The sequence below is a fragment of the Falco rusticolus genome, chromosome 13 (assembly GCF_015220075.1).
Source record: "Falco rusticolus isolate bFalRus1 chromosome 13, bFalRus1.pri, whole genome shotgun sequence".
Taxonomy (NCBI): domain Eukaryota; kingdom Metazoa; phylum Chordata; class Aves; order Falconiformes; family Falconidae; genus Falco; species Falco rusticolus.
The window spans coordinates 571,791-597,903 of NC_051199.1; the positions used below are offsets into that span (position 1 = coordinate 571,791).

The 26,113-nt window shown below is 50.0% G+C and overlaps 1 protein-coding gene across 4 annotated transcripts; it reads right to left on the reverse strand.

Moving 5' to 3' along the window:
• Positions 1 to 665: 665 nt before the first annotated feature.
• LOC119156503 (GEM interacting protein) lies at positions 666 to 25,858 on the reverse strand. Of its 4 annotated transcripts, none has more exons than XM_037406269.1 (22): positions 23,333 to 25,858; positions 21,850 to 21,987; positions 12,549 to 12,642; positions 12,387 to 12,462; positions 11,405 to 11,468; positions 10,468 to 10,593; positions 10,102 to 10,166; positions 9,588 to 9,698; positions 9,277 to 9,357; positions 8,772 to 8,960; positions 8,515 to 8,652; positions 7,878 to 8,068; positions 7,285 to 7,406; positions 6,950 to 7,036; positions 6,706 to 6,804; positions 6,481 to 6,620; positions 6,012 to 6,095; positions 5,793 to 5,930; positions 5,492 to 5,685; positions 4,722 to 5,016; positions 3,037 to 3,157; positions 666 to 2,525 (listed from the first exon to the last, which is right to left on the reverse strand). In XM_037406269.1, the coding sequence occupies exons 1-22, from the start codon at positions 23,478 to 23,480 to the stop codon at positions 2,029 to 2,031; spliced, it is 3,198 nt and encodes a 1,065-aa protein (XP_037262166.1). In that variant the 5' UTR covers positions 23,481 to 25,858; the 3' UTR covers positions 666 to 2,028. The 4 variants fall into 4 exon arrangements, with proteins under 4 accessions (XP_037262166.1, XP_037262165.1, XP_037262168.1 ...); XM_037406268.1 differs by having other exon boundaries at positions 6,012 to 6,200; positions 23,333 to 25,857; XM_037406271.1 differs by lacking the exons at positions 21,850 to 21,987; positions 23,333 to 25,858 and adding exons at positions 18,661 to 18,751; positions 18,842 to 19,163 and having other exon boundaries at positions 6,012 to 6,200.
• Between the last annotated feature and the right edge of the window lie 255 nt (positions 25,859 to 26,113).

Genomic DNA, 26,113 nt, shown 5'->3' on the forward strand with positions numbered 1-26,113 from the left:
TCCAGCTGAGCCCATTCAGAAGATGCAGCCCCAAGGAGGTGAGAGGAACTGAGGAAATGATGCTTCCTTCCCTGCCAACTTTCTTCTTAAACTCATCACCTCCGTCTCTCAAACCAAGCCATCTTACCTGCAGCCGGATGATGGGAAATTCCTATCCCAAGCAGGAGGACAGATGTTTTGGACCCTGCACCAGAGCTCCCCCCATGTGAGCAGGACCTGGCAGCCACACAGCGTAGCTTTGGCAGCTCCTACGCTCAACACACCACGAGCTCTGTGGAAAGCAGCGAGTAACAAGGAGTTACCAGGTAAGAGCGAGCGTGTTTTCTCTAATAGCCGTTTGTACCGCTGGAAGGAAAAGCGGAGGGTAGGGGTGAGTGGCAGGAGTTGCGCTGCGCGAGCCCCCAACAGTTCTAACACGCAGGATGGATCTCCTGTTTAACGACTTAAATGTACGGCAGGAAAAGGAAACCAGGGCTCTCACCAGGGATATGATTCCAGCTCTGCTGGTTCCTCAAGTTGGCAATTCTTGTGCACAAGCATTGCCTTTGTTTTATCAAGACCTGAGCGTGCTCGGCGCTGTTAATAATAGTCCAGGAAGTGTTTACTTAAGGCTTCCCTGGTCACGCTTAACAAACACAAGGTGAGCTTATAATAAAACACCCAGTAATTTATTACCAAAGTTCTACCGTAAAAGATAATTTAGTATTCAAGAATTTAAAGCACTGTATTAACAAATATACATCACTCCAGAGATGGAAACTCTCTTAGTCTGGACTGTACAAATACTCAGAATAGATCCTTAGCCTTTCTTTTACAACCTTGATAAGAAACAGGACCAAAACATAGTCTGTTGATGAGACGAAAGAAATTTGTAGATTGCTTAACCTCTCGAGCTGTTTGGGGGAAGTGTCATGTTTTCCTTTAGCGTTTCGCTCTCGTTTCTTTGCACGTCTCCTGGTGTCTTTGCAGCAGATGGTCATCGCAGAAACCTGCCCTAGCGCAGAAGCTTTCCCGGTGTCATCTGCGTTTCACACGGTGCACACAAGCGAACACCACAGCAATCTGCAGCACTGCCGATGCTCTAATGCAAAGCTGCGCCTGGGAGTGAGCAGGATCGGAAGCCTGTCTTCTGCATGCATGCATGTATCACGAGATGGCACTACAGGACAGAGTTCTCCCCGTCCTCATGTTAAAATTTGCTGGACAGAAAATCCCCTCCGAGGAGGCAGAAGGGAGCACTGGGGTAACCCAGCTGTAAGGGAGATGGAGACCTGGCAAGTCAGAGCAAGACACAAGAAATCTTCTTATCTGCTGGGCTTCAGGGCTTTGCCTTCTTCACGACAGCAGCAGCTTCCCGTGGAGGTATTACAGAAGCTCGGTGTGCTCTGGGGGAAAGAGAATGTTCTGGAGAAATGGGGTCTGGCTCGGAGTACGGCAGTGTCTGGTCCATTCCCTGTACGGGATGGCTTTGGGCGGGCTAGCAAGTTGAAGCTCCGACAATGGAAGCAAAAGGATGCAGAGTACGTGAGCTTTGCCTGTGTACCCTGTTCTATCACACTCAAAAAGTGAGTTACACTCAAAAATGCTGTGGAATAAAAATGACCAAAAATCAGTGCTTGTTGCAGCTGCTGGAAAATGACCATTTGGGAATGTTTTGTGCCCAAATGTCTTACATTTCAGTTGCCTCCCTCCTGGCTACATCTTTCTAGCCAGGCAATCTGTCTTTCCTCTACTTTGCGCATTCATCCTTCGTGCAAAGCAGGGTGGATTCCAGAGAGCGCCATTTAGCTTGCTTCTTATCACTCATATGGCTTTAATTAATAAAAAGCAAATAAATCCTGGGTTAGCTCGGAGCCCAGGCAGTTTACAGCAGGTGCCTCTTCTCTAGCCCGCATGGTAAATACAAATCTGATGTTATTGTCACCCCATTGCTGTTCCTTGGTCCCGCAGGCGGGGGATTTCAGTCCTCTCTCCCTTTCCATTGCTATTATCTGTCCCCCTTAGGGTTGTCGGGGTTTTTTTTTTTTCCTATAGGTATGTCCCTGGGCTGAGGTCCTCTGCTTTCTCAGTAGCTCCCGTGCTCTCCAGAGAAGGCTCAGGAGATGCAGAAGTGTCATTGACTTTAAACTTTGAGACAATCCTGGCCGTTTCCTGCGTGATCTCAAAATGTCTGAGGTTCTGTCTCGTTCCCGAGTGGTGCTTGAGTGTGCTCATGTCAGTCAAGATGGTCCTGCTGCTGGTGCTGTCCTCCAGGACGTCCTTTGCCGTGGAGCTGCTGTCAGTCAGATTGCCTTCTGCACCAGACTCTGTTGCCATATTGGCTAACGTGGTAGTCCTCAAGGGCAAACTGGCAGACTTGGGAATGACTGGTTTCGTTTTTGCCTGCGTTCGGATATATTTTATGGGCTGTCGGCTGAAATGGCACCTGGGCTGGGTCCCTAGGACCGTATCCGAATCACTGTCTGGCTTTTCCTGCACAGAGTCCTCCAGGTCCTCCAGCTCAGAGCTAGCGCTTGTATTCATCTCTGGACAAAAAAAATTGAGACGGTAATCTTAGAACAGCGAGCCAAAGTGACTGTGACAAACCATTTGGGACGATGATGTCTTTTCCTGTTGGAAAGGACACCCAAATCCCTCCTGCATCAACAGAATAAACCACCTCCCTCTAACAGCTTCATTAACCGGCGCTAATAGTGAGGTATGCATTTGAAAGGGGGAGAACAGATGAATCGGGGTTATATTCTTAAAGCTCTCCTCGAGGCATTAGAGCCAGGAGAGCTGGCGGAGATGGCTGTGGACTGGAGAGCTGAGGCAGCAGCAGGGAAAAGCCCTTTGGGAGAACAGCAAGAATTTGTTCGGGACTTCACGTGAGCTACACGGCGGCCGTTCGACACAAAGACGGAGCAGCACGCCAAAGGGGGCCCGGCTACGCTTCCTCTGCTGTGTAGCAACGTGGAGGCAGGCAGGCAGGAGGTGTGAAAAGCAGCAGCCGTAGCACAAGACCTATAACGGCACCACGATGGCAACTCGATTTACCTGGAGCATCCACGCTGCACAGACTGCGGGCTCCCTCCAGAGTCAGCTCGTTGGCGGCTTCCCTGCAAGGCGAGTTATCAGAGACACAGTTCACACTTAAACCGTGCTTGGAGGAGAAATTCTGTGGGGGAAAAGCCACGAGTATGAACACACAAGGCTCTTATATGAAGATATGAAGACACTGTCCCATTTTACCCCAACTGCTGGCAGAGCCAAGCGAATGGAGGCAACTGCTTGAGCTGAAAGTGCCTTGATCTACCTTAGATCGTCCATAATGCTTGGGCGAATAGGGAAGGAGTTTCCAGAAGGTCACAGGGCAGGGCCACGAGAGCAAGTTACGGGTTGAGACCTGCCAACTCCAGCGTCCACACTGGCAGACCACAACTGCCACAAAACTCATCCCAGAAAGTGGCTGCTGCTTTCTGCACAGCAGCAGTGTGCCGACACGGATTCCCATGTCCTGCAGGATGCTGAAATATTCTCACAAATATTTCCCCAAACGGGGAAAGCCCGTTTGGAACCAAGAAAGGGGAAATGCCAGAAACCAAGCCGCTAACTGGAGCACAGGAATTACGCTCAAATGCAATGGGAGTGCTTGGGAGCTGTAGCTAGCGTGGAACCGCTGAGTTTGCACAAGGATCAGGTCACCTGGGGGTGCTCCAGGAGCTGGATTTATTCCTGGCAAAATGAGAGTGCCCTCAGAAGCAGCTCCCCCCTTAAAGGTTTGTAACACCTCCTGTAGAATTCAGTTGTGCTGCACAAGTAGGTAAAAATGGCTTTGAAAACAGTCAAAGGCAATAGTTGTGCATATCCTGAAGTGCTTTCGGTGAAGGTTTATTAACCCTGTAGGATTTCTGCACACAAGGAGTGAATTGTGTCTACCCTGGTGATTTTTATTTCAACTCTAAGCATCGTTATTCTAATTTCTGCCTCCTCAGTCAGCTGGACCTGCAGAGAAAGCAGCATTACTGCGTGTCAGACATAGCCAGCATCACTGCAGACACACGGTCTTGCCTGGAAGTGTCCATGACTCAAAAGCAGGAGGCAGAGAATCCCCAAACCCAGATCCCACTCCCTTTGGCTTAACTTTAGGAAAGCCGTTTCCTCCTTCTTGCTTATCAAACAACTGCAAAAAGGGGAAAAAAAAAACCCAACACACTGCGTCCCAGCTCAGGGATGCTACACCCCTTCGTGTTTTTCAAGTGCTGTTGTGAAATACGGTGAGGGAAGAGCAGTGAAGCTTGGGAGGAACGCAGAAGGCTTAGCAGTGGGGTGGGCAAACGGGGGTCAGGGTCCACAGCACCACTCAGGGATGCAGCAGAGCCCTGTAGGGCCTTAGGTGCACGTAGCTGCTTCTGAAGTCACCGAGCTGTTCACAGAGAGAAACGTCCCAAGCAATTTACTATGGAGAACCCCGTAAGTGTCATTTCCAGAATGACTGGGGTCTCAAACGTGGAGCAAAACCTCCATCCAGAGTGGTCTGAGAAGCTGCTGAGTGATCTGTGGCTTATTTTTTCTGTTTCTCCTACTCTATGTGCAACAGGCTCTCTGCTCCTTCCTCTTGCAATAACCCTCTGATAGGAAACAGTTTTGTTAGCTGTGAAAAAAAGTTCTTTAATCACCGGTCCACCTTCCTGCCTCTACAGCAGGGTCAGTAAGCCCAGCTCGGTGTCTGGGAGCTCTACCTCTAGAGTTATGGCCTGGTCTGTGCTTGGGCTCTGAGGTCCTTCATCCTTCTCTGTCGATGCTTCTTGCGAAGAATTTTCACATCCAAGGGATAAGGATGAAGGCAGATCATCCATCCCAAACACCCTTTCGTAGTTCTGAATGAGAAATTCCACAATCTGGGCTTGATACCCAGAGTCAACCAGGCACGACATGGAGACGTCGCTCCCTGAGCCCGGCCGGATCAGAGTTGGCCCAAATACTATGCCCAGGTTGTTTGGGGACATCTTGTTCTCTTCGTATTTCTCTGCCACCCTGGGGAAGGGAAACGGGACCGTTAGGGGCTTCCCAGCTCACAGCCCAAATGCACTGAGCAGACAGATGGAGTGCACCAAACCCCCCATAGGAGGGAGAGGAACCCTGTCTTCTCCCATGGGGAACAGAGCTCTGGTCTGTACAGGGAAACTGGAGGAAAATCTTGGAAGCTGCCTGGGTGGTCTGGATGGTGCAGCCCCGATAAGGATGGGTGTTTCTTGGGACCTGGCTTCAGAGCTGGGTTGAGATGGGCTGCATTCGTGTTATTCCTTGACCTCTCGCTCTGCGCTTTGTAAAGCATTATCAGCAAGGACCTTCTGGCCCTTCTTGGTCATTAAGACTTTCTCCTAATTGCTGCAAGATGTTTTTTTCTGTGAATGAATTTTTCAGCCTTCCTCAACACCCGCTGGGCTCCACAAGGATCTCCCGAGGTTGGACCTGACGCTAACAGCGTGAGAGCCACCGTGCTCCTCACCTGTACAGGTGTGCGATAAGGTGCCGGAGAGTGTTGTAGTTGCTTCCAGGCAATTTGCTCAGCAACTCCTTCATGCTCTGGATGGGGTCGGAAGCCAAGCCTGCCCCGTCCAGCTTCTCCCCAGGTTTTTGCAAATCTTTGGCAAGCGCAATGAGGTCATCGTAGAGCTGAGACAGCAGCACCGGCACTGAAAGCTGCAGCGAGAGGGAAGAAAAAGAGTGTGTTACTTCATCCTGCTGGTCCAGCACCAAGGGATGCCGTCAGCCAAGAGCTGCCCTCTCTGCAGAGGTTTGGTACCCACTTCCTTCAGGAAATGCTTCAGGACCCCCGTGATGTCATGAGGGGAGTGCTCGGAGAGCTCGACCAGGCTCCGGCCGTTCTCGAACGCCTGGCACAGCTTCTCCACCCGTGCTTTAGATCCACTTATCCGGTAGATCCCCTGCGTGGTTCAGAGGGGGAGAGGTCAGGAATTTTGGGTGCAGAGAAGAGAAGAAGGAAGAAAGAATAACCGACTGTTCACCTGCACCCCGAGGGCCCGGGCTTCGATTTCTGAGGTGCATTTCACCACTATGAAGGGAACTTCTTCTGGGAAATCTCGAGGCACCTGCGTGAAGTCAATGCCAAAAAGAGGTGCACGGTTGGGCAGCTTCTTGTGGCCGCAGGTGATGAGCAGGTTCTCAAGACACTTCTTGTGGCAGGCCAGGCAGCACTGAAAGAGCAGAACCGACCCAGCTCATGGTCTGGTTGTGGTCCCCCCCCTGCAGTAGTGCCTGAACTTGAAGAACATCTCCTGTTCCCTCAACCACCAAAACCCCCAAGAGGGTTGTTGCAGGCAAGTGGCAGCTGGTGGCTTACTCAAGGACAGCAAAATCCACGTGGGGTCATTCCGGGGAAGAGAAAGCGGAGAACCCGTTCCTGCAGACCTTCGGTGGGACGAGGGTCGCCCCAGGCTCCCATGCGAGGTATCTGCAACGACATCTAGCCCTCACCTCCTCGCACTCGAAGCCGCTGACCATGAAGGTGTCGCACTCCCTGCACTTGGACGGTCCCCGCAGCTTCCGAAGCCGGTGAGTCTGCGCCGCGCTGGAGAGGAGGATGTTCTTAAACTGCTGCTGGGATGTGCCGTTTTCTGTGGAAACAGCGTTAAAGCGTGAAAAGGAAGCGATACGTCAGCACGGTTTCCACCTCGAGAGTCAACTACGTGCATGGCTTACCATTTTCAAAAGTCTGCAAGGAATCTCTCTCTTCAAAATCATCGGAGGAGGACATGGTGCCAGTGGATGGAGCTTTCGACAATTTCCTGTTGGAGTTTCCTTAAGAAGAGAGAAAATTTAAAATTTATAATTACATTTAAAATGTAAACAGCCATTCTTGTCCTCACGATGCGCAGAGATGGTCAGCGTAGGCTGTATTCCCAGTTTAGGGTTTCGGGCAACGTTAGGCAACTGGGGCTCTCACCTGGGCTAGAACTGGGAGAATCCAGGGACCGGGATTCACAGCTTCCACCAAGGCTTTCTGTGTCACTGCAGAGGGATCTGTTCGCGCCTGCGGAAGTTGGACAGGCTGACAGATCCCCCCAAGTGCTCTTGGGATGCTTCGACATGGGTTTGAAGCCCAAGCCAAGCTCTCAAGAAAACCTGTAAATACTCTTCGATAGTTTCTCCCAGTCTGAGCAAAGCCTTAAGCGCTGCCCTAAGAACCTGAGAACTTCTCCCACCTCTTTGGCTACTAATCTATATTAAACTACAGTGACCTGAGAGAAAATCGGGTTGTTTTTATTAAATTCAACCTACTCTGTTCGCTGTTTGTGGAGAACTGCTTTCTAGAGGTATCTTCTGGCATGCTGGCATCCTTTGCTGCGGAAGAGGGTCCTGTGTAATGCAATGCCACCTTCTTTTTGCTGCTGGGAGGGGACCTGGGAAGGGGATTGCAAACAATTTTCCAGCAGTGAAGAGCATCAGACGACAGATATTGCATCACTGAGCTGCCTCGTGAGCACCCGAGGCAAAGCACCTTCCCAGGGCTTAGAGGGGTGCACCGAGTTTTCAAGGAGATGCTGGCAAAACACTTGTACAAAACGAGGAAAACAAAGTTGTTCAATATAATTTCATCTTTTCAAGCTGCAGGAGCGATTTAGAAATTGTGGATTTAGTGCCTACGTGAGAGGAGTGATCTGCATCTTTATAGAGATCTGCTCAAAAAGATCCTAACGTCTGATGCTGCGGGTTTTTCTGTAAGTAGCAATCGCAGCGCTGCCGTGTGGCTAGTGACTTTATAAATGGGTTTAAAACCCTTTTTTTTTCTTCTATACACTACAGATTCCTGACCTTTCAGCTAGGATGTGGATTTTCCATGGGTTTTGTTGGTTTTGGTTTTTTTTTTTTACCTCTGCCCTCCAGAAGCGAGCGGCTCAAATTCAAACACTTCCACGTGAATGTCTTTCTTCTGCAGAGCCTGGATGAATTCCAGGTATTTCTCACCCGCTTTGTACGGCTTGCAGACCTCTGACAGGTACTGGTATCCCACCGGAATCTGTTCTGACTGAGTCTGCCGCTGCTTGAACATCCTTAAAGTGACCTTACAGGGGAAAGAAAACAAAAAACCTCATTGCTAGTCAAAGCCCAGGTGCTTTGTCCCCCCTTGGATCCCTCAGTCGTTCACCAGTCTTTGGTTTTTCATTACCCAAACTCAATTACCTGCGCTAATGCTTAACAGGTCAGGTAAAAATTATTTGTCACTGTTTCTTGTTCTAGGATTTCCGCCCCCCCCCCCCCCCCCCCCCCCCGACTTTTTCTATGGAGATCTGTGTCCTTAAAGCAGCGGTAATTGAAAATTTGAGGGTTTTTGATAGCAAGTTGGCTGCAAAGCAGTGTCCGGAGCCCCCCCGCCTAATTTCAGCTGCTTGAGAACGGTGAGTTATAGGGTGGTTCAACAGAGAAATGCTGAAGAGGTGAGAGATCTTATCCCAGACAGCAATTTTCCTGAAACGAGCGTTAGCAGAGAAATTATAAGACTAGACGTACCCACGTCAGCACCTCATCCCCTTGGTAAATGAGCTTCCGGATGTGGGAGACGATCCGGGCTCGCACTTTCTCCAGTTCTTGTCGCCGAAAATTGGCGTCGCTGATGCACGTCTTGTAGAAAGCTTCTGTCTCCTGAACCTGCGAGCAACCCAGAAGCAGAGCGGAGGAGGAGAAAGTCACCAGGACAGCTGGGGAGATGCCATAACGCCGCGCGTGGGGCGGCTGGAAAGACCAGCAGCCTGAGCTCAGCTCGTCACCTTGGCTTGTGCCTCCTCACACGAACGGCGCCGCTTCTCCAGCTGCTTGTTGGCGCTGCCAGGGTGGCTGATGGCGGTGCTTTGGTATTCGTCCTCTGCCTTGGCGCTCAGCTGCTTGGCTTTCTCCAGCTCCTCGCAGCGCTGTATGTATTGCAGGCGGGACTTGCGCAGGGTCGACAGGGATTCATTCTGCAGTAGGAAAGGGGGACAGGCTGAGGAAGCTTGGCAAGGCGGTGGGAAGGACAAGTCACAGCTTTTCCGTAAGGAAAGAGCTCGGTTCCAATGGATATTATCATTCCAATGGACATCAGCATTCTTTGCCCCCCTCCCCCCGAAGTTTGGAAGCAGGAATGCTGCCTGCACTCCCCCTTTGCACCCTTCAAAATTGTGTTCTATAGCAGGATGCATGTTACTTTATTAATTACTGCTTGGTCCTAAATGTTTATTTTCAGCGATTTGAGCCATGACTGGCATAAAGTGCAGAGCCCGTCCATCAGTCTCTTACCATTCTCTTTTGCTCCTTTGTCCACTGATCCTTGAATTCTTTCCTCCATTTCTCAATTTCATTTTTCTTGGCTGACAGAGGCTGTAGAGGAATAACAGCATGGCAACAGTTCCTCATGGGGCAGGAAAAAGTATCTGACATTGGAAAGCAATCCTTGCAAGATGCCTCTTTTTCCCTTGGATTCCACATGCGTTTTCTCCTCTTATCCCCTCCCTCCGCTCAGACCAGGATAAATCACTTCCTTAGGTCCCCGCAATGCTCCCACCTAATCTTTCAGCAAATTTTGTCTGATCCCTGGAGAAACACCGTACCTGGTAGAATTCCTTCTGTTGGAGCAATCCTGCGGTCTCAGTAGCTGAATTTCCAATCTTTATGTCGTGTTCCAGCACCATAGCATACAGCATGCGAAGAGGCATGTTGTGCTGCAGAAACCAAAAAAAAATAAAGATCTAAAATGATGGATAATCACTGCAACCTCCCTAAATTAAAGAGCTGTTGGGAGCTACGCCCAAGATCTATCACCAAAAGGTGGGCAGCACCTACGCTGGTTGAATGAGGGGGGGTTATTTCAGACAACACAGCAGGTTTATCCCTCCAATTTTCCAGTCATTTCCTAAATTTTGAAGACAAAAGGAATTGTCCCGATACCGAGAGGCGTAGGAATGGGTTTGGAGGAATATTTGCTGTAGGGCTTAAGCTGGACCCTATAAGCAGTTCACGTGTGTGGACAGCCTCATGGTTGCTCCACATAGGACTCCCATCCTCCTCCTCCTCCTCCTCCAGGATCCCCATGCAGTGAGGCAGGAATGTCACAAGGATCCCTACCTGTTGGAGGATGGCGTTTCGTCCCGATTCTGCTATCTTCACCATCCCTTTGGCAAACTCTGTCTCTGTAAAAGGGCAGAGCGGATTGGGGGCGGGTAAACCGGGACAACAGACACCAGAATCCCGGTCGCAGCGGTGGGTTTGTCAAAGCCAGAGGGGATTCCAGTCAATTGGATCATTCAGGGAAGAAGAAATTCCAACTCCATGCCTTTATCTTCAGGCAAAAGCAACTACAAGGGTTGCTGTTTGGCCAGTTTCTCACTGCTGTATTTTTACTTGCAACTGTGTGTCTTTGGCTGTGATTTTAAAAAAAAATAAATATAGAAAATTGTACGGACTTCCAGCTGGTTCTGTGCACAGACTCACCGTAACTCAGGCGTTTCTCAATCCAGCTGAGAAGCTCTTTGACATATTTACACCACATTTTGGCATATTCGAGGGCTGCGTCGATGCCACCTTCGCATCTTATCAGCATTTTGTCTGCCTCCTGAACTGCAACAGAATAAATCCAGGTTCAGAACGGCTCTGGCTGATGGGCAGATGCCCCAAGAATGGCAAAATTGGAGCTTCCAGAGTGGGTGCTGTGAAATACTCTGAAAACACCCCCAAAAAAATGTCTTCCACTGAACGTCATTATGGTCTGATTCACAGCAGCCCTGCCCGTGGAACTGTGCAAGTTCCAGGTAATTTAGACATGTATATTCCTCTGCCCTCCACTTTTAATTAAATACTTGATTTAAAAAAAATAAATCTAAAAGTAAAGGACCTAATGGGTTACTGGGGAGTTGCAGGAAGTATTTTTGTTGTTTGGTGGAACCTGGTGTAGATTTATCATGCTGCAGTGAGCAAATCTAAATACACTTCAAGCTGAAATAGGTGAGAAAAGCAGTTTAGAACTTTTTTTTTTTTTTTCTTCATAGGGACTTTATATGAAGAAAAACCAATTGTGTGTTGCATTTTCTGGTGCCAGCGCAAGTACAGAGCTGGGGAGAATGTCAAAGTGCTTCAGGATCTCCCAAGCTTCACTGGGCAGATTGTTACTGTGCTCCAAACCAGCAGAGCTTTGGGAATTGATGTCTCAGTATTTAGAAATCCAGACCTCGTGAGAAGCTCCTTAATGAGATGTTAATTGCTGAACAGGGGAAGATCTGCGTGCTGGAGGAAGCAGCAGGATTATTGAGCTCAAACGGGCATCCACATCCTCGCTGGGCATCAGGCATTATCCATCAGTGGCGTTAGGAGGCTGCCAGCACCATTGCCAGGTGATTAACTAAGCGTTCTCATTTTTAATTAGCAATGTTACCTGTTATGTCTGCTTGCACTTGCCTCTCTGAACTGGTTTTGCTCTTGCAGAAACTTTCACTCAACTGTCAGGGGAGAGGAGAATGCAAAAAAAAAAAAAAAAAAGAAGAAGAGGAAAACGGTGAAAGAAAAATGAGTATTATGAGTATTCAGAAATTTAGAGAATTTTTTAAAAACAGACCGGCTGCAGCATGGATTTTGCTTAGTGAAGCAGCCCAGCACGGTTAAAACAGCCGGAGATTTGACAGGGAGGGTAGAGCGGTGTGAACGGGAAACACGGAGGAAACGCATCGTTAAGGCAGAGGGCTCAAGGCTGGAAAAGGGCTCAAGGCTGGAAAAGGGATCAAGGCTGGAAAAGGGCTGCAGGACGGCATGCTGGCAGCTCTTACTTTACTCTAAATCGTGAAATATTTGATGCTTATTTTTCAGTTTAGCTCACGGGATAATAGGATTACATGACAACGGTTGCTGCCGGAGAAAAATGAAGTTCCTAGCCCCTTAGCTTATACAGAAAAGTGTGAAATGAAGCTGATTATCCCCAAAAGTCCCATACTGCCCAAAGCAAGTGAAAAAACATTAAGTTCTGTTTTGAAGGTCTTCTGTTGCTTAAGGCCAAATTTTTCGAGGTTTTCAACGCATGACTCTTAAATGTATTTCGGATTTGCTGTCTTGTCTGATCTTTTTCTTAGCATGAGGAACTTAAACCAGTGATTTACACATCTTGTTTTTCAGAAAAATAGAAATCCAAACAGTAAATGCCTGAATGTTTCCGATAAATATCATCTCTTCCATCACCACCTCCGTCACGGTGATGACCGAGTGTTGTGAAGTTCTTTTCTGTCTATTCAAGAGCTGTAACTGCTTTTTTCAGATGATCACCCGAAAAACAATCTTAAAGACCTTGAATTTAACAACTTAGTCATGCACTTGGGCAATGGATATTGATAATTGCTTTAATAAAACAAATCTCTTTCTTTGCCTACCGGAATGACCTCTCTTTCTGTGGTCACATCTCCATCATCGGTGCCATCAGCATCGTTGGTGAACATGTCAACCGTCCTGTATAACAATAAAAAAAAATGCAATGGGATAAATTGGGGTTCCAAAGACCCAGAAAACTAGTTCAGCCCCATTTCTCTACATACGTGTTTCCAATTGAGATTTCTATGGCATCCAGGCTCCGGAATATCTCACTGTACCGCTTCCTATTTTCAGGTGCCCTCTCTTGGTTGTTGAGACCTGGAGTTGAAGAAGAAACCGTGTCACCGAAATGCCTGACCCAGCGCTCCCTGAGGTCAGCAGGATGGATCCCAGAGGTGCTGGGGAGCACGGCTGAGCCCCGCTGTCCTTGGAAGTTTGCGGGGAAGCAACACACCGTGGTGGCCCAGCAAGGTGGGTGGGGCCAAGGGCGAGATGGGATTCAAAGGAAAACGTGGGAGAACGGTAAATTCTTCCATCCTGGGGCAGAACTCCTGGAAAATGAGAATGTCCAGGGGGGACACCTGAACCTGATTTTCAGGGTTTGCAATTAGAAACGTTTATTGTAGCTGAGCTGAATTCTGAGCTGAAGTGGTGCCCCTGTCCTTAGCTGGGTGCTGGCAGACCGGAGGGGTTCACGGGGTGATGCTGCGTGCCCTGCGCCTCGACCGACGCCGTGCGCACATGCTGTATAGCCCCATCAGCACAACCGCGTGCGCTGGGCACTGCGGGCATCGCTGCAATGCCTGGGCTGGGCTGTGCAGCAGAAGCTGCCTGCTCCTCCTGCATCACGTGCGTGCGTGGCGCAACGTTTTACGCGCAGGGATCGTTTCTTGATATTATATGTGCTTATTTACGGCGATAATCTACACTATCAAATCCTATATCGCACTCAGTCCCCAGCTGGTACAAATTATTGTGCGTGCAAAATATAAACGGGGCTTGCCCCTTGCTGCTGTGTGGTTCCGTACGGGCTACGTGTGTGCAGCGCACAGTTGTGTGTGTAGCAGCGTGGAGGCGAGCAGATGTGTTTTACTCGAGGTTCTATTGATGCCATTCATCTTGCTTTCCACCCCGTCAGGTATTTGTCACTGAGGGCTGAAACTCCAATTGACTTGGGCTGAAAGTTGCTGGCCAAAAAAAAAAACAAAAACAAAACCCAAACCAAAAAAAACAAAAAGGAAAAGCATTTTAAAATACGAAACTGGGCACAATTGGTAAAACCAAAAGAAAATGTTGCTCTTTGTCCCTTTGACATTCCAGGAAACAGGATGTGGTTGACCTAAATCTAGAGTTGCTTCACTGATAGCTGAGTCTGACAGTGAGCAAGGACTTGCAAATGTTGCTCAAATGATGTTTGGTAGAAAAGTCCATTTGTGTCTCATGTGGTTACAGCTGCTTCTGGGCCCAGTGGTTTGGGTTTACCACTCTCTAAAGATGTCAGTGCAAAGAAAGGACCTGAAGAGAGAAGTACAATTAAAAGAAAGATGGGGAAGTATCACAATTTTGTTCCCCAGAGCTCCTTGTTTGGTGTCAAAGGAGAGCGCGCTCTGAGAATGGTGCAGTTACAGCGTCCCAGCCGTGGACGTAACCGATCTGACCTGACCATCGGCTTAAAAATGGAAATAACCATGAAGAAGGCTGGTGGGCCACTGAAAGCCCACTTTCCCACGCTGTCAGCCCGGAGCAGCATGGGCCAGATGCCGCGTCCCCTTCCGCACCAAGAACTGAGCTGGGAATGCTCCTGGCTTACTCGTCTTTGCTGAGCAAATAATCAAGATTTATGCTGGCCTGGATCTTTGAAAGTTTTCTGACCATTTTACTCTGAAGTGGAATGAGACACTGCAAATATGTGATGACATGCTTGGGTTTTCCACCACAAACCACTGAGGGCTGAAGGAACTGCCAGGAACTGCTCAGAACGGCCGGCCGCGCGTGGGGGACCTGGGGAAGGGACTCAGAAGCCCCGACGACGCTCAGAGAGAACGGGACGCTGAGCCCAGCACCTCTACTGCTTGGTCATGATAAATCAATGTTCCACACTCAGCGGTGACCTGGAGACGGGCCACGGGTAGTCTACCAAACATCTCATTCTGGTTTTTCTGTAAGGTGGTTCATCATCCAGGGTGTAGTAATTCGATTTGAATCCTAACTGCTCTTGGTTACTTGAGACGAGCGGGCGACAGCTTTAATTTTTCTTGTTTACTGCTCACAGGGGATTGTACAACAGGAAGAAGTGACTCAACTCGAGCAGCACTGGTGACGGGCAAAGTGAAACGTTCTGCTTTCGAAAGCAGCCGTTGTGAGGTGCTGCGAGAGAAGCGAGGGTCTCACAAGCCTTTTGCTTCATCTCAATGCAATTAGAGAATCATCACAGAACGGTTTGGGTTGGAAGGGACGTTAACTATCTCGTTCCAGCCCTCTGCCACGGGCAGGGACACCTTCTGCCAGACCAGGTTGCTCCAAGTCCCGTCCAGCCTGGCCTTGAACATTCCCAGGGAATGGGAATCCCTTCCCAGGGATGGGGCATCCGCAGCTGCTCTGGGCAGCCTGTGCCAGCGCCTCGCCACCCTCACGGCGAGGAATTTCTTCCTCATATCCAGCCTAAATCTTCCCTCTTCCCGTTTCAAGCCGTTCCCCCTTGTCCTGTCGCTACACGCTTCGTACAAAGCCCCTCTCCAGCTTTTCTGTGCGCACCTTTAGACACGGTCAGGCTGCTATAGGGTCTCCCCAGAGCTATAAAAGTCGGAAGGTGAAAAAATTGGACGTAAAAAAGTTTTCCTAGCCTTGCTGTAGCTGCTGTTGGCTGCATTCTCACAAATTTAAAAGCATGCTTTCCCTCTACACAACCCCTCTGTGATTCAGGAGCAGCAGCAATTGGTCCCATCTATTCAAAACCTTTCAAGGTCTAGGCCAAGTGGTTCCTGTGCCTCATATGCATCTCATCAAGGAAATTAATTGCCTTGGATGTATTGCTTTTCATTGTCGCAGCTGTCATCAGCCAGCAGTCTGTTGGACACCTTCAGGATGTCCCTTCCTGATGAACTGTGCCCTCCTTGGTTGCCTATGGGCTAAATAATGCAAACATCTCTATAAGTTTCCCTGTACTGGGAGGAAAATGGAGCTCGTCCTTGCAGGGGCTCCCATAAATACCCACAAATTCATCTTTCAAATCCTGATGAAAGTGCTTTGCCTTGACCAGTGAGGACAGAGCATCCACTGGGATATAGGAGCACAGACGTGGAGAGACGCCGGCTTGGTCCTCGGTCCCTTCGATATGACTCTGCAGCCTCTTTTACAAATGGACCCTTCCATTGAAAACCAGTTCTCTTACTGGGCAACCCGACGACAGCTGGGTTTTCAGCAGAAACCCCTTCCAGCATTGGCACCAGACCTGCACCCTAAGGGAGAGCATCTCGGCACGGCCGGCACTGGCGGTGGAGCAGGCCGGCTGCCACGTGGAGCTGTGCCTCATCCTCAGAAGGGCAAAACCATCCCCTCAAGCTGCATCACCAGCTTTCTGGAAAGCTCACCTCCTTTCTCTGCCTTTTGTTATGGGGAGAACAATCCCCCCCAGCGGTGGGCGGGCAGGTATTTTTAGCAGGAGAAGCTTTTGTTGTGCCGTTCAGCAGAAGCATCACTTCCCTTTCAGCTGCAGCTACCGTGAAATGGGGTGAGTGGCTAAAAACCCAAATTCGGCGTGGCGCCGGGGCCAAACCTCGGTATCACAAGCCTGTTCCCAGAAGCGCCTTCCCCTTCGCCGCGCTCAGCCTTGCACTTTGCAACACGACATCGGAATTTTTCCGCCGGGGCAAATCTCCTCTTTTCTGAGTCGAAGGACTCACGCTGCTTGGCAGCAGCGGTGTAAAATCCCGTGCTTGCTAAGCCGCAGCACACTTTGAACCAAATTAGGCACAATTAAGTATGAAACTCTCAAATTGTCGGCTGCTGCTCCTGCCTGAAATCCTCCCTCTTTAACCGAGACACCCCTCAGTGAGACTCCAATGGCGGCTGGCAGCAAAGGGCGACACTCTAGCCGCCTGGAACAGCCTCTCCATCTATCGGGGGAAATAAAACTTTGGGAACAAAATAATCCAAGTTCCTGGACAACAGTTTTGCAAAACCCGGACCACTTCCCGTCTGTCACTGATTTCTCATCTTCTCTTCCCCCTTCAGTGGAGCAAAGGCCATGGCAAAAACTGCATTTTCAAACCAGCTCATTTTTGAGGAGGTAGGAACCGCTACCAGACAGTGTCATCGCCCACAACTGACAGGAAATAATCGCCGGCTCAGATGTTTTAAAGAGCTGTATGTATTAACAAGGAGATTAATGAAATCTGGGGTGGAGGGGGAAGGAAAATTTTTCCATGTTGTACATCAATTTATTGAAAAAAGGTGCGCAGGCTGCAACCCTGCATGTCCCACGGCAGAAACTGAACGCAGGTGTGTTTGATTTGCAAAATAAAAACGAGGCGACTGCCGGCTTTGGAGGAAGATATTAGTAAAAGAGATTTGTCATGGTAGATGGTGGCCCTCTGTAGTTCTTAGTTACTAAACAAACTTGCTTTGTGAGTAAGAAAAGAGCCATTGCATTAATATTCTGTCTGGTCGTTCTTCAAAACTAAGAATAAGGTAAAACAAGGCAATGTTATCGATGGCAAGAAGAATTTCAACCGACGGCAAGGCACAGCAGATGCTTCCAGCACCAGGAAGCAGGAAAAAGACTTCCCAATTAGCAACAGAATGATGAATCTAGGACACTTATTGGCTAAAAATTAAGACTGGACAAAATCATTTCTACAGTCATCTTGGTTTTGCGAAAGAGCTGTCAGGTAAACCCCCCTGACGGCTGAGATTGTGTTGGTGAAAGGCTCTGTGGATATGGCACGCTCGGATTTCTCAAGGGCATTTGGCTTTTGCAGTCCTGTCATGTTCGGGATGGAATTCTTGGTCACATGTTAAAAACTGTTTCGCTGACCGACCTAAAAATATATCTCATCAAGAGACGGGGTTGTTTCTAGAGGGACCTTGGAAGCAGATTCCTGCTCTTGGGTGGGTTTGTGACATGGTCAGACCTCCACTGCATCTCTCCTGATTAGAGCTTGATGAGCCCAAGACTTGGCCAAGTCCAAGAGTCGAGCGGCCTCCGAAATGGTTGTGCTTCCACAGCAGCATGTAGCTGAGCACCCACAACCCAGGTGCGGATGTGGCACCACCAGGCTGGAATCCCCTGCCCTGAAAAGCAGAGATGGACCCCAAGGAGCCGTTGCCTAAGACGAGCCTCACGCCATGCCGTGGGAAGAGGCCCCCCCGAGCTCCAGGGACGTGCAAAAGAGGAACATCGAGCAGCAACAGGCTCTGCTGGTGCCTCTGCACGCAATGGGGGCGATGAGCGTGTCAGCGGTGAGACCAGGGGTCGTGCGGACGCTGCTGGGGCCGCGGATGGCCTTGCAGTGCAGTGTCTAAACCAGCTCAGCTGATTGGCGGAAGATGCCGCGACATCTTTTAATTACCCCCACATACGCCCCTGCGCTATACAAACTGTGCGTTAACGAACATCTTTTCTATTCTCACAACACAGACGTGACCAGACCCAGCTGCTGGAAGGCAAGGCGAAACGAAGAGGTTTCCAGCAACAGGGATAACGATGCACTTGAATGTGGCAGCAGGGAAAGGACTAATGTCACCTGCTGCGTTTCCTTGATTACAGAGCCAGCCCAGGGTGGTGGGGTGTTTGTTGTTTTGTTGGTTTTTTTCACCGTTCTCCAAAGCACCTGGGACTGACCCCCTGTTGACCACAGGGCTCTGGAAGGAGGGGGTTGTGCTTTTGGGGGATAGAGACCCCTCTTAGACACTCGATTGGTAAGTGATACTCAGATTCAGACTGCTGATGTTCATAATTAAGGTTGTTCACCTTTGAGAACAAGGACTTCAGGCAAATTTTTGGTAGGGAGACTGGACCTGGTGATGTGCAAGTACCAGCATCGTGTGCTTCCAGCCTCTCTCTCGAGAACACTGCGCCTTCTGCCTCCTGAACAGGGGGCTTTGTGACCCTTCCTCTTACACAAGCCAACGTCCACTACAAATGCATCAAGAGACTCAGAGAGACCCGAACGGTCAGGATCTTCACACAAACCCCAGGCAGAGGAATGTACAGCTGTTTTCTAGCACCCTCTTCCCCAGGTGGCTCACAGGCTGACCCGCACCACCTGCTGCATCATGCCCCAAAAGCTCACACTATGAACAGGATAAAAGGTTGTTTCAAACGCCGTCACCTACCACTCGGTTCTGGGTCTCCCATGGCTGAATCTTCCGTGTTTTGTTCAGAATCCCAAATTTCGATTGGATCAAACCCAGCTTTGAATCACGGCTGAATTAAGTCAAAGACAAATTCTGGGTCAGATCCAACAGGAAGGAGTTCTCCCAAGGTCCATGACAGCCGCCTGTGGAGACGACCTACCCAAAAGAAGTGGCAGAAGTGCCCGTCCGTGAGCGTGGTGGTTGTAGCCAAGTGGCTTCCTGCAGACACGCTTCCGTGTGAGGAAATCGTGCGGCGTACGTTTGTTTGATCATGCGATTTGCATAACTCAGATGTGTCTTGGTAAATAGCAAAGAAGGGGCCGTTTCTGCCTCCTCCTGCCTCCACTGCTTGCACTTATCGCAGCAGCCCTGGGATGTTGGTTTTTTTTTTTCTACCTGCCGAGCGCACACTGCTTCCCAAGAACTGCCCGTGATTCCCAATGCACCAAGCAAACCGCTGAGAAAGTGCCGGCAACCAGGGGAAAGGGGCCGTGAGGTTAAAAGAAGTAAAATTTAAAAAAAAAAAAAAAAAAAAGAGGAAAGGACAAGTGTCCCGGGCAGCAGTGCCCCTTGCCTGAGACGCTGTTCCTCTGCTCTTTCCACCCACACATGGGTGTAACGGAGCCTTCTCGGAGACATCACAGCCCTCCGTGACCTCTGCTCAGCAAAACAAAACCCTAAACATCGGGGGGTTGGTTTCTTGTCGAAAACAAGCCCTGATTTTCGATGAGCTAGGAAAAAAGCTGTCGCTTGCCTCAAGATGGTTTACAGCCCAGGAGCATTTTCCAGAGGGGGATGTAAGGCTTTAAATCTGACTGCCCCTCACGCTGGAGATGCGCTCCAGCTCACGAGCAATCGATTCACTGGCCGCAAGCGTGTAGCTGGTGTTGCAGTCTTTAAAACTGGTGAATTTTGCCTTCAGTTTAGGAGCACTGGTGGTGATTTAATGATGAAACTGCGCTACGGGACATAGAAAACGTTTATTCAAAGATTAGAGATGGAAGTAAGCACAAAGTGAACTTCTGCAACTATTAGAGACACCGACAGCAAAGATGTGATGGTCAACAAACAAACTTGTGCTCGGCTGTGAAGCTATCGATTTTTCTTCACTAAATAATGAGTAATTTTAAAAAAAAAAGACTTTTTTTTATGCAACCTAAAAATACGCCTGTGGCCCTGGACTCCCCAAATCAGCTTCTCTTTCCTTGTCTGCTGGAGACCCATGTAACGCTGCTAAATTTCTTCTGTGAAACTTCTCCCTGTGGTTGCACCCCAGAGGTCACAGCAAGCAACCCTACAGGCTCTGCTGCCCCCCTGGCTGCAGCAGCCCCCAGGTCCAGAGTTAACTCTCAGCTGACCCTTCTATCATTAACACTTGTTTCATTCACAAAAAAATAATCCTAGAATCTCCGAATTGCTGCTTCGGTGCTGAACGTTTCAGGCTCACATGAAGGTGGTGGCTCATGTGTGACCCTTTCTGCTTGGGCTCCAGAGGTAACGGCTGCCTTTTGGAAAGGAGCAGGAGAACAAGGGGAGCAAGAGAACTGGGATGCGCAACCACAGCATCGGTGTGGTCAAACCTTCCCTCGCCCATCTCTCAGTTTTGTCTCTTCGAGCAGTATAATTGCAGGTACGTTCATTATAATTATTGTAGCCTGTTTGCAAATTTCAGGTACTGGTAAGTGCTATAAAAAGTGTTTTTCTAGAGCAAAGGGATTTATAGCCCAAAGGATTGCAACATTGTACGGCAACACCCCTCCACTTCTATTAAAAAAAGCTAATAAAAGTTAAGGTGAGGCTCCTTATTTACCAGGAATCTCGCTCAGGATCCCCGTTCCCACCCTCTTCAGACCATTTCAGGGCATTCTTGTCGAATGAGTCTGTCCTTTTCTGGTGGGTTTTTTTTTTTGGAGGCTAAAGTGGAGATGGTAAACCCCAAAACTTTCTTTTGCAGGTCAGAAGCTCACAAAAGGGGAAAGTACAGGAATTTTTGAGAAATGGCCCATCTTCTGCTTCTGAGGTGACATGCCGTGATAGCAAACTCCTCTCAGCCTGGGGAAGCTACAGCAGCGGTCCCTGCGCTGGCCCGGGCAGTGGGATGGGCACGGATCGTGGCGCAGAAAGCTGCTTCGGCTGCTCTCCTGACACTGAGCTCCTCCAGCACAGCCCATTCCAAGGGGTGAATTTTTTTTTTTTAATTACTATTTTGGGCCAAGCACAATGGCAAGTTACTATAGAGCCTTGGGACAACACACAGGAGCGGACCCCTACGAAGTCTCCTTACACTGCCCGTTCCGTCACTGCTGCTATTTTACACAGCAAATAATATTTTCACGCCGGCCAGGCTTTGGAAGGCAGGGGAGGAAAGGAACCAGAGCGACAGCGGTGGTGTGGTCAGAGCACTTTCCTCCCTTCCAGCTCCCTGCTGAGAGGTGGTCCCGGCTCCGCTCCGGTAGGGACCACCCGCAGCGTGTTGAGGTGGGACCCTCAGTGTTTCCTCTTGGAGCTCATCAGACCTCCAGGACAAAGGTCTGGAACCACTGCGCCTTCCTCCTGAGGAGCCTGGGACTAGGTTAAGGGGCTTCCACTAGATTTAAGTAGATCTGAGCTCCCAGAAACCGACATGCAAAGCGGGGATGCGAAGAGCAGCAAGGATTCATCTCCAAACCGCCCAACCGAGGTGTTATCGCCCTCCGCCGCGCGCCGACAAGCAAATACGTGAAACATTTTGCACAGGGTTATACAGGATTTCAACGGGGAGAGAAGTCCCACCAGGCACCTGCTCGCTCCAACAGACACAACCGAGCCAAGAACAGCCCCCCCAGAGCCTCGTGTTCCCGTTCCTTGGGCTCAGCATCCAAACGCAATGCGTCTTTATTATCAGAATACGCTTTGCCAGCAGGATCGCCAGCCTGGATAGCAAAGCTTCGCCTCTAAGCCTTTATCTCACTTTCACACGTTTTCAAAGCCTTGTCTTCCCTAAAGATGGGACCTGGATACAAACAAGCCTTGACGGTCACCAACTTCTGCTCAGCTTCGGTGCTGATGTTGCTTTCCACGCACACGGTCAGCTGTGTCTGTGCTGAGCCCACCTAAAAGCTTCCCATCACCACTGAGCCCAGGGCAACAACTACAGCGCTCGTCAGGTTCTCTAGGGTTAGGATTTACCGTCGATATTGGCGATAAGGGCTGCTACGGCAGGCTGGATGGCATCCCCGGTCAAAGCAGGACACGTGTTCAGGAAGGAGGAGATGGCTTGCAGTAAGTCTGCCAGCTTGGCTTCCACAGAAGCTGAAGTAACTTCTCCTAAAATGAGGAAGGGGAGAAATTGTGATTTTTTTTTTGCATGCATAAGCTCTTGTCCTCCCCTCTCCCAGGATGAGCTCACTGCCGCGCACCCAGTTCTTCCTTGATACTCCAGTTCTGCACAAAACAGAACGTAACGGCCGCTGAGCACCCCAGCGTGCAGTGAGGATGGATGTGGCAATTGCCTGGTCCTTTGTCACCTGGGCCACCCCTCCCCAAGGCTCCACACTGCTTTTTGTCCGGGTTCTACGCTGTGAGCCCTGGAGACGACTGTCCCTGCCTCCTGCTGCGGGAGCACACCCTGCCTTTGTGTCTTTCCATCCAAAGACCAACCAACCATCCAAAGATCAAGAGAAAAACACGGTCCCAAGCTGAGCGCTGGGGAAGATGCTCGCCGAAAGCACCAGCCCGGGCAGGGGTAATTCCCACGTGCAGCCAGCATCACGCGGGGGCATCTCGCGGAGCCAAGAGCAGCACCGCCACCGGGAGCTTGCTGGAGAAGCGTGGCCAACCCAAGTCACCCGGCGTGCCCGGGGTAAGGTCATCACCATCACCTGGAGCTCTGGGTGGGGAGACTGGGATCACTGGGATCTCCGGATGCCTCGGTGGAGAGAGTGGCATTCCTCCAGGAGATTCCTTCTTCCAGCAAGCAGCTGAAGGGGTTTTGTTAAGGCTGCCACGCTGTGCGAGGTTTCTGGAGCAGCACTGTGCTTGTGGTAACTCTTTTTTTTTCATCCTCAGTTTAATTTTATTAATTGGGCTCCAGCCCGGTGGATGTCCTGCAAGTACAGAGGCTGGGGGAGGGGAGAGGAGGGCAGAGGGGGAAAGCGCCGGCACGCCAGCCGGGAAAGCACGGTGCTTCTGCTGGAGCACGCGTCCAGGCTGTGACACAGGCTCAGCACCCTCCCCCCGCATCCAGAGCATCACCAGCCCCAGCCCTTCTTGGGCTGGTGGCGTTTGGAGTCCTTCCCAGTGACAAATCCCAGTTTTTTGGGGGGGTGGGGGGTGTCCTCGCAGGCCCCCTTTCCTTGAGCCAGTTTAACTCACTTGGGTGTCGCTGTCAGTAGTACTTGATGTGATTTTGCATCGCTTTTTTTGGAGGAAACCCATGCACTCAGGTGGTTAAGTGCTCTGAAGTGTTACCCGTTGATGCAATTCATTACAGGAAAAGATGCTTGCATAATTAAATAGCTGTGCTGAGAGAAGCCACCCTAAATTGTCTGAGAGCCATCTAAATTCAGTGTTTTAAATAAATAAAGCAGCGAGAATGACACAGGATCACTTCTGCTGAATGTAAAATCGGCTTGTAAGCAAATTAAAAAATAAATAAATAAAATAAATTTACCTTTTCGGAAGAGCTCGCGGAAGTTCTGCAATTTCCTGCCGATGTTCCTCAGGTGTTTGGTGACATGGAGCACCTCATTGGCCACGAGGTCCACGCGGCCGGCACGGTGGCCAGGGATGGTGCTGGCCCTGGTTGCCGGCCCGTTCATGGTGAGCTGGAGCACCTGCCGTGGCACCTTCCCGAGTCCAGGGGGGCTGAGGTTCTTTCTCAGGTTTTTGGGTGAACACCTCCAAAGCCCCGCGGGCCGTGAGCACGGCTGTCGCTCTTTGGGAGGAGGAGAAGCAGCATTCTGCGAAAGCAACTGGAGATGCCAGACAAAACACTAAAAAAAACCCCCAAAACCAAAAACCCCTATGGAGGGTATGGGATGAATCCTGCTGCTCTCAGCGTTTATTCATTTTCTGACGCAGGAAAAATGTTTTCTGAGAAATGACCGATGCAAGTTTTAATTATCGAGTTTCTTCGCACCTTTTCCAGCAACTGGAGATGCCAGACAAAACACTAAAAAAAAACCAACCCAACCTATGGAGGGTATGGGATGAATCCTGCTGCTCTCACCATTTATTCATTTTCTGACGCAGGAGATTTGCAACCACTGTTTTCTGAGAAATGACCGCCGCAAGTTCTAATTGTCGAGTTTCTTCGCACCTTTTCCAGCAAACGGAAACCTGACTTTAGGAGATTTTTTTCATAGCAAGGCTTGGGCAGCAACAACAACAACCCCCTGGTGTCCATATGTGCCAGCGTCGCGTTTCGCCCTCTTGGTCACCATAACATCATCTGCAAGTAAAACCGTCGGCTTAGGTGTAGGGAACGTCTTCCCTCTCCTTCATTGTCCTTCCTCAGCCAAGACACAGACGAGGAAAAAGCCATCGCCTCTCGTGAGAAATGCCCAAGTACCGCAGCGTCGCGGTGTTTGCCGGTGAAACCAGTAAATCCAGGCGTTGGGTCGGGCGACGCTATGCGCAGCCTGCGTGGGATGTGTCTGCAACCTCGGGGTGTGTGGATCTTCCACATTCCTCAGGGGGGTTGTGAAATTACTCACATCCCAGGCTACCTACCACATCGAATCCATCCTCCTTACCCAGCTGTCGTTAACCCTCTGCTGCCTGAAGCCTGCGGACCGCCGCTGGGATTCCATGCGCGTCGGAGCATTTTATTCCTACGGAGCGGCCAGCCCCGTTGTAGGGAGGTTGTGTGACACAGGGAAAAGGCAAAGCAAGAATTCTGCAGCATGTTTGAAACAACAAATCTATCTGAAATGGATGCCCTGCACTGAAGGGCGCTTAGACGCTGCCCCAAGCATCCGAACACCCCCCGTTCTGTGACCCAGACACATAAATAATAAGCCCCGCGTGTGAAAGCAGAGCAAAACGTCTTAACAGCGCCGTGCGATGCGTCCATCGGGGGGGGGGGTTAATCTCCGGTGGAATTTGAGATGGAGAAATAATGGTTTAAATGGGTTTTGGGTGGGATTTTTTCTGCTCCTGGCAGGCAGCACGGAGTTTCAATCCAAGGGGTAGGGCTGGTAAAAATCCCCATTTCACGTCGCTGGACTTGACCTGATTTCAGGCGCCGAGCATCCTTCCATCGACACCAGAGTTCTGCGGGGCCAGTTAATCCCAGGTGACAGCGTGGCCCGTTGCCTCCAGGTTCCTCACGTGTGATTTATAATTTCTTTTTTAAATACGGGCACCTGAGCTTTTGGAAGTTGCCTGAATTAAATGCAATTACGGTTTGATGGGTGCCCAGCAGCCAGTGCAGCCTCATGTCCCCAGCCGCTGCGTCCCCCGAAAGCGCTTTGGGGTTTTATTTGCGCCAATTCATGCAGCATCCGCACACCCAAGAGCATCCCGATGGCAGCGCCGCCTTCTCCCCAAAGCAGAGTCCCTCCCAACCACTGATTTTATGGGACTTCTCCCCCTTCCCGGCCTCCTGGCCAACCTGCTGGGCGAAGGGAGGGAGGATTAAATGAGAAAACGAGTTGAGTGGAGCCGACCTCGCGTGGCCTCTCCATCCATCCTCAACGCACACTTTGCTTCCCAGGTCCTTCACGGAGCCGGCGAAGCTTTTCTGAATCCTCTGCTGGAGAACAGGGGACCGAACCCCAGCAAATGAATGGTCCTTTTCCACTCCCCTCACTTTTCCAGCCCCTTGACCACCGGGAGCAGGACGATGCTGCGCAGCCGGATTCCTTCGTAAACGCAATTTTTGCCCGCGGAGCGTCCGCTGTTGGTGTACCAAAACTGGGTACCATTTGTCCCAAAGCATTTGGCTTGGGGAAGCAGGAAGGAGGAAGCGGAGGGACGGTTCCCGGGGGATGCGCTGCCCTGGCAGCCCACGATGGGTTTGGGATTCCTCTGGGATGGGACACAGCTTCCCTGCGGATCGCTGCTGCCTGCAGTGCCAGGTGCTGCGCAGCACCAGGTGGCAACTGTGCTCAGCAGATAAAAAGAAAAAACGCAGGCAAAAAGAAAAAAAGCAGATAAAAAGAAAAAAGTGACAAAAAGAAAAAAAGCGGATGACAAGAAAAGGCGGACAGAAAGAAAACAGACAGAAAGAAAAAAGCAGACAAAAAGAAAAAAGCAGATGAAAAAGCAGATAAAGCGATAAAAAGAAAAAAGCAGATAGAAAGAAAACAGAAAGAAAAAAGCAGACAGAAAGAAAAAAGCAGGCAAAAAGAATAAAGCAACAAAAAGAAAAAAGCGATAAAAAAACAGACAAAAAGAAAACAAGCAGATAAAAAGAAAACAAGCAGATAAAAAGAAAACAAGCAAATAA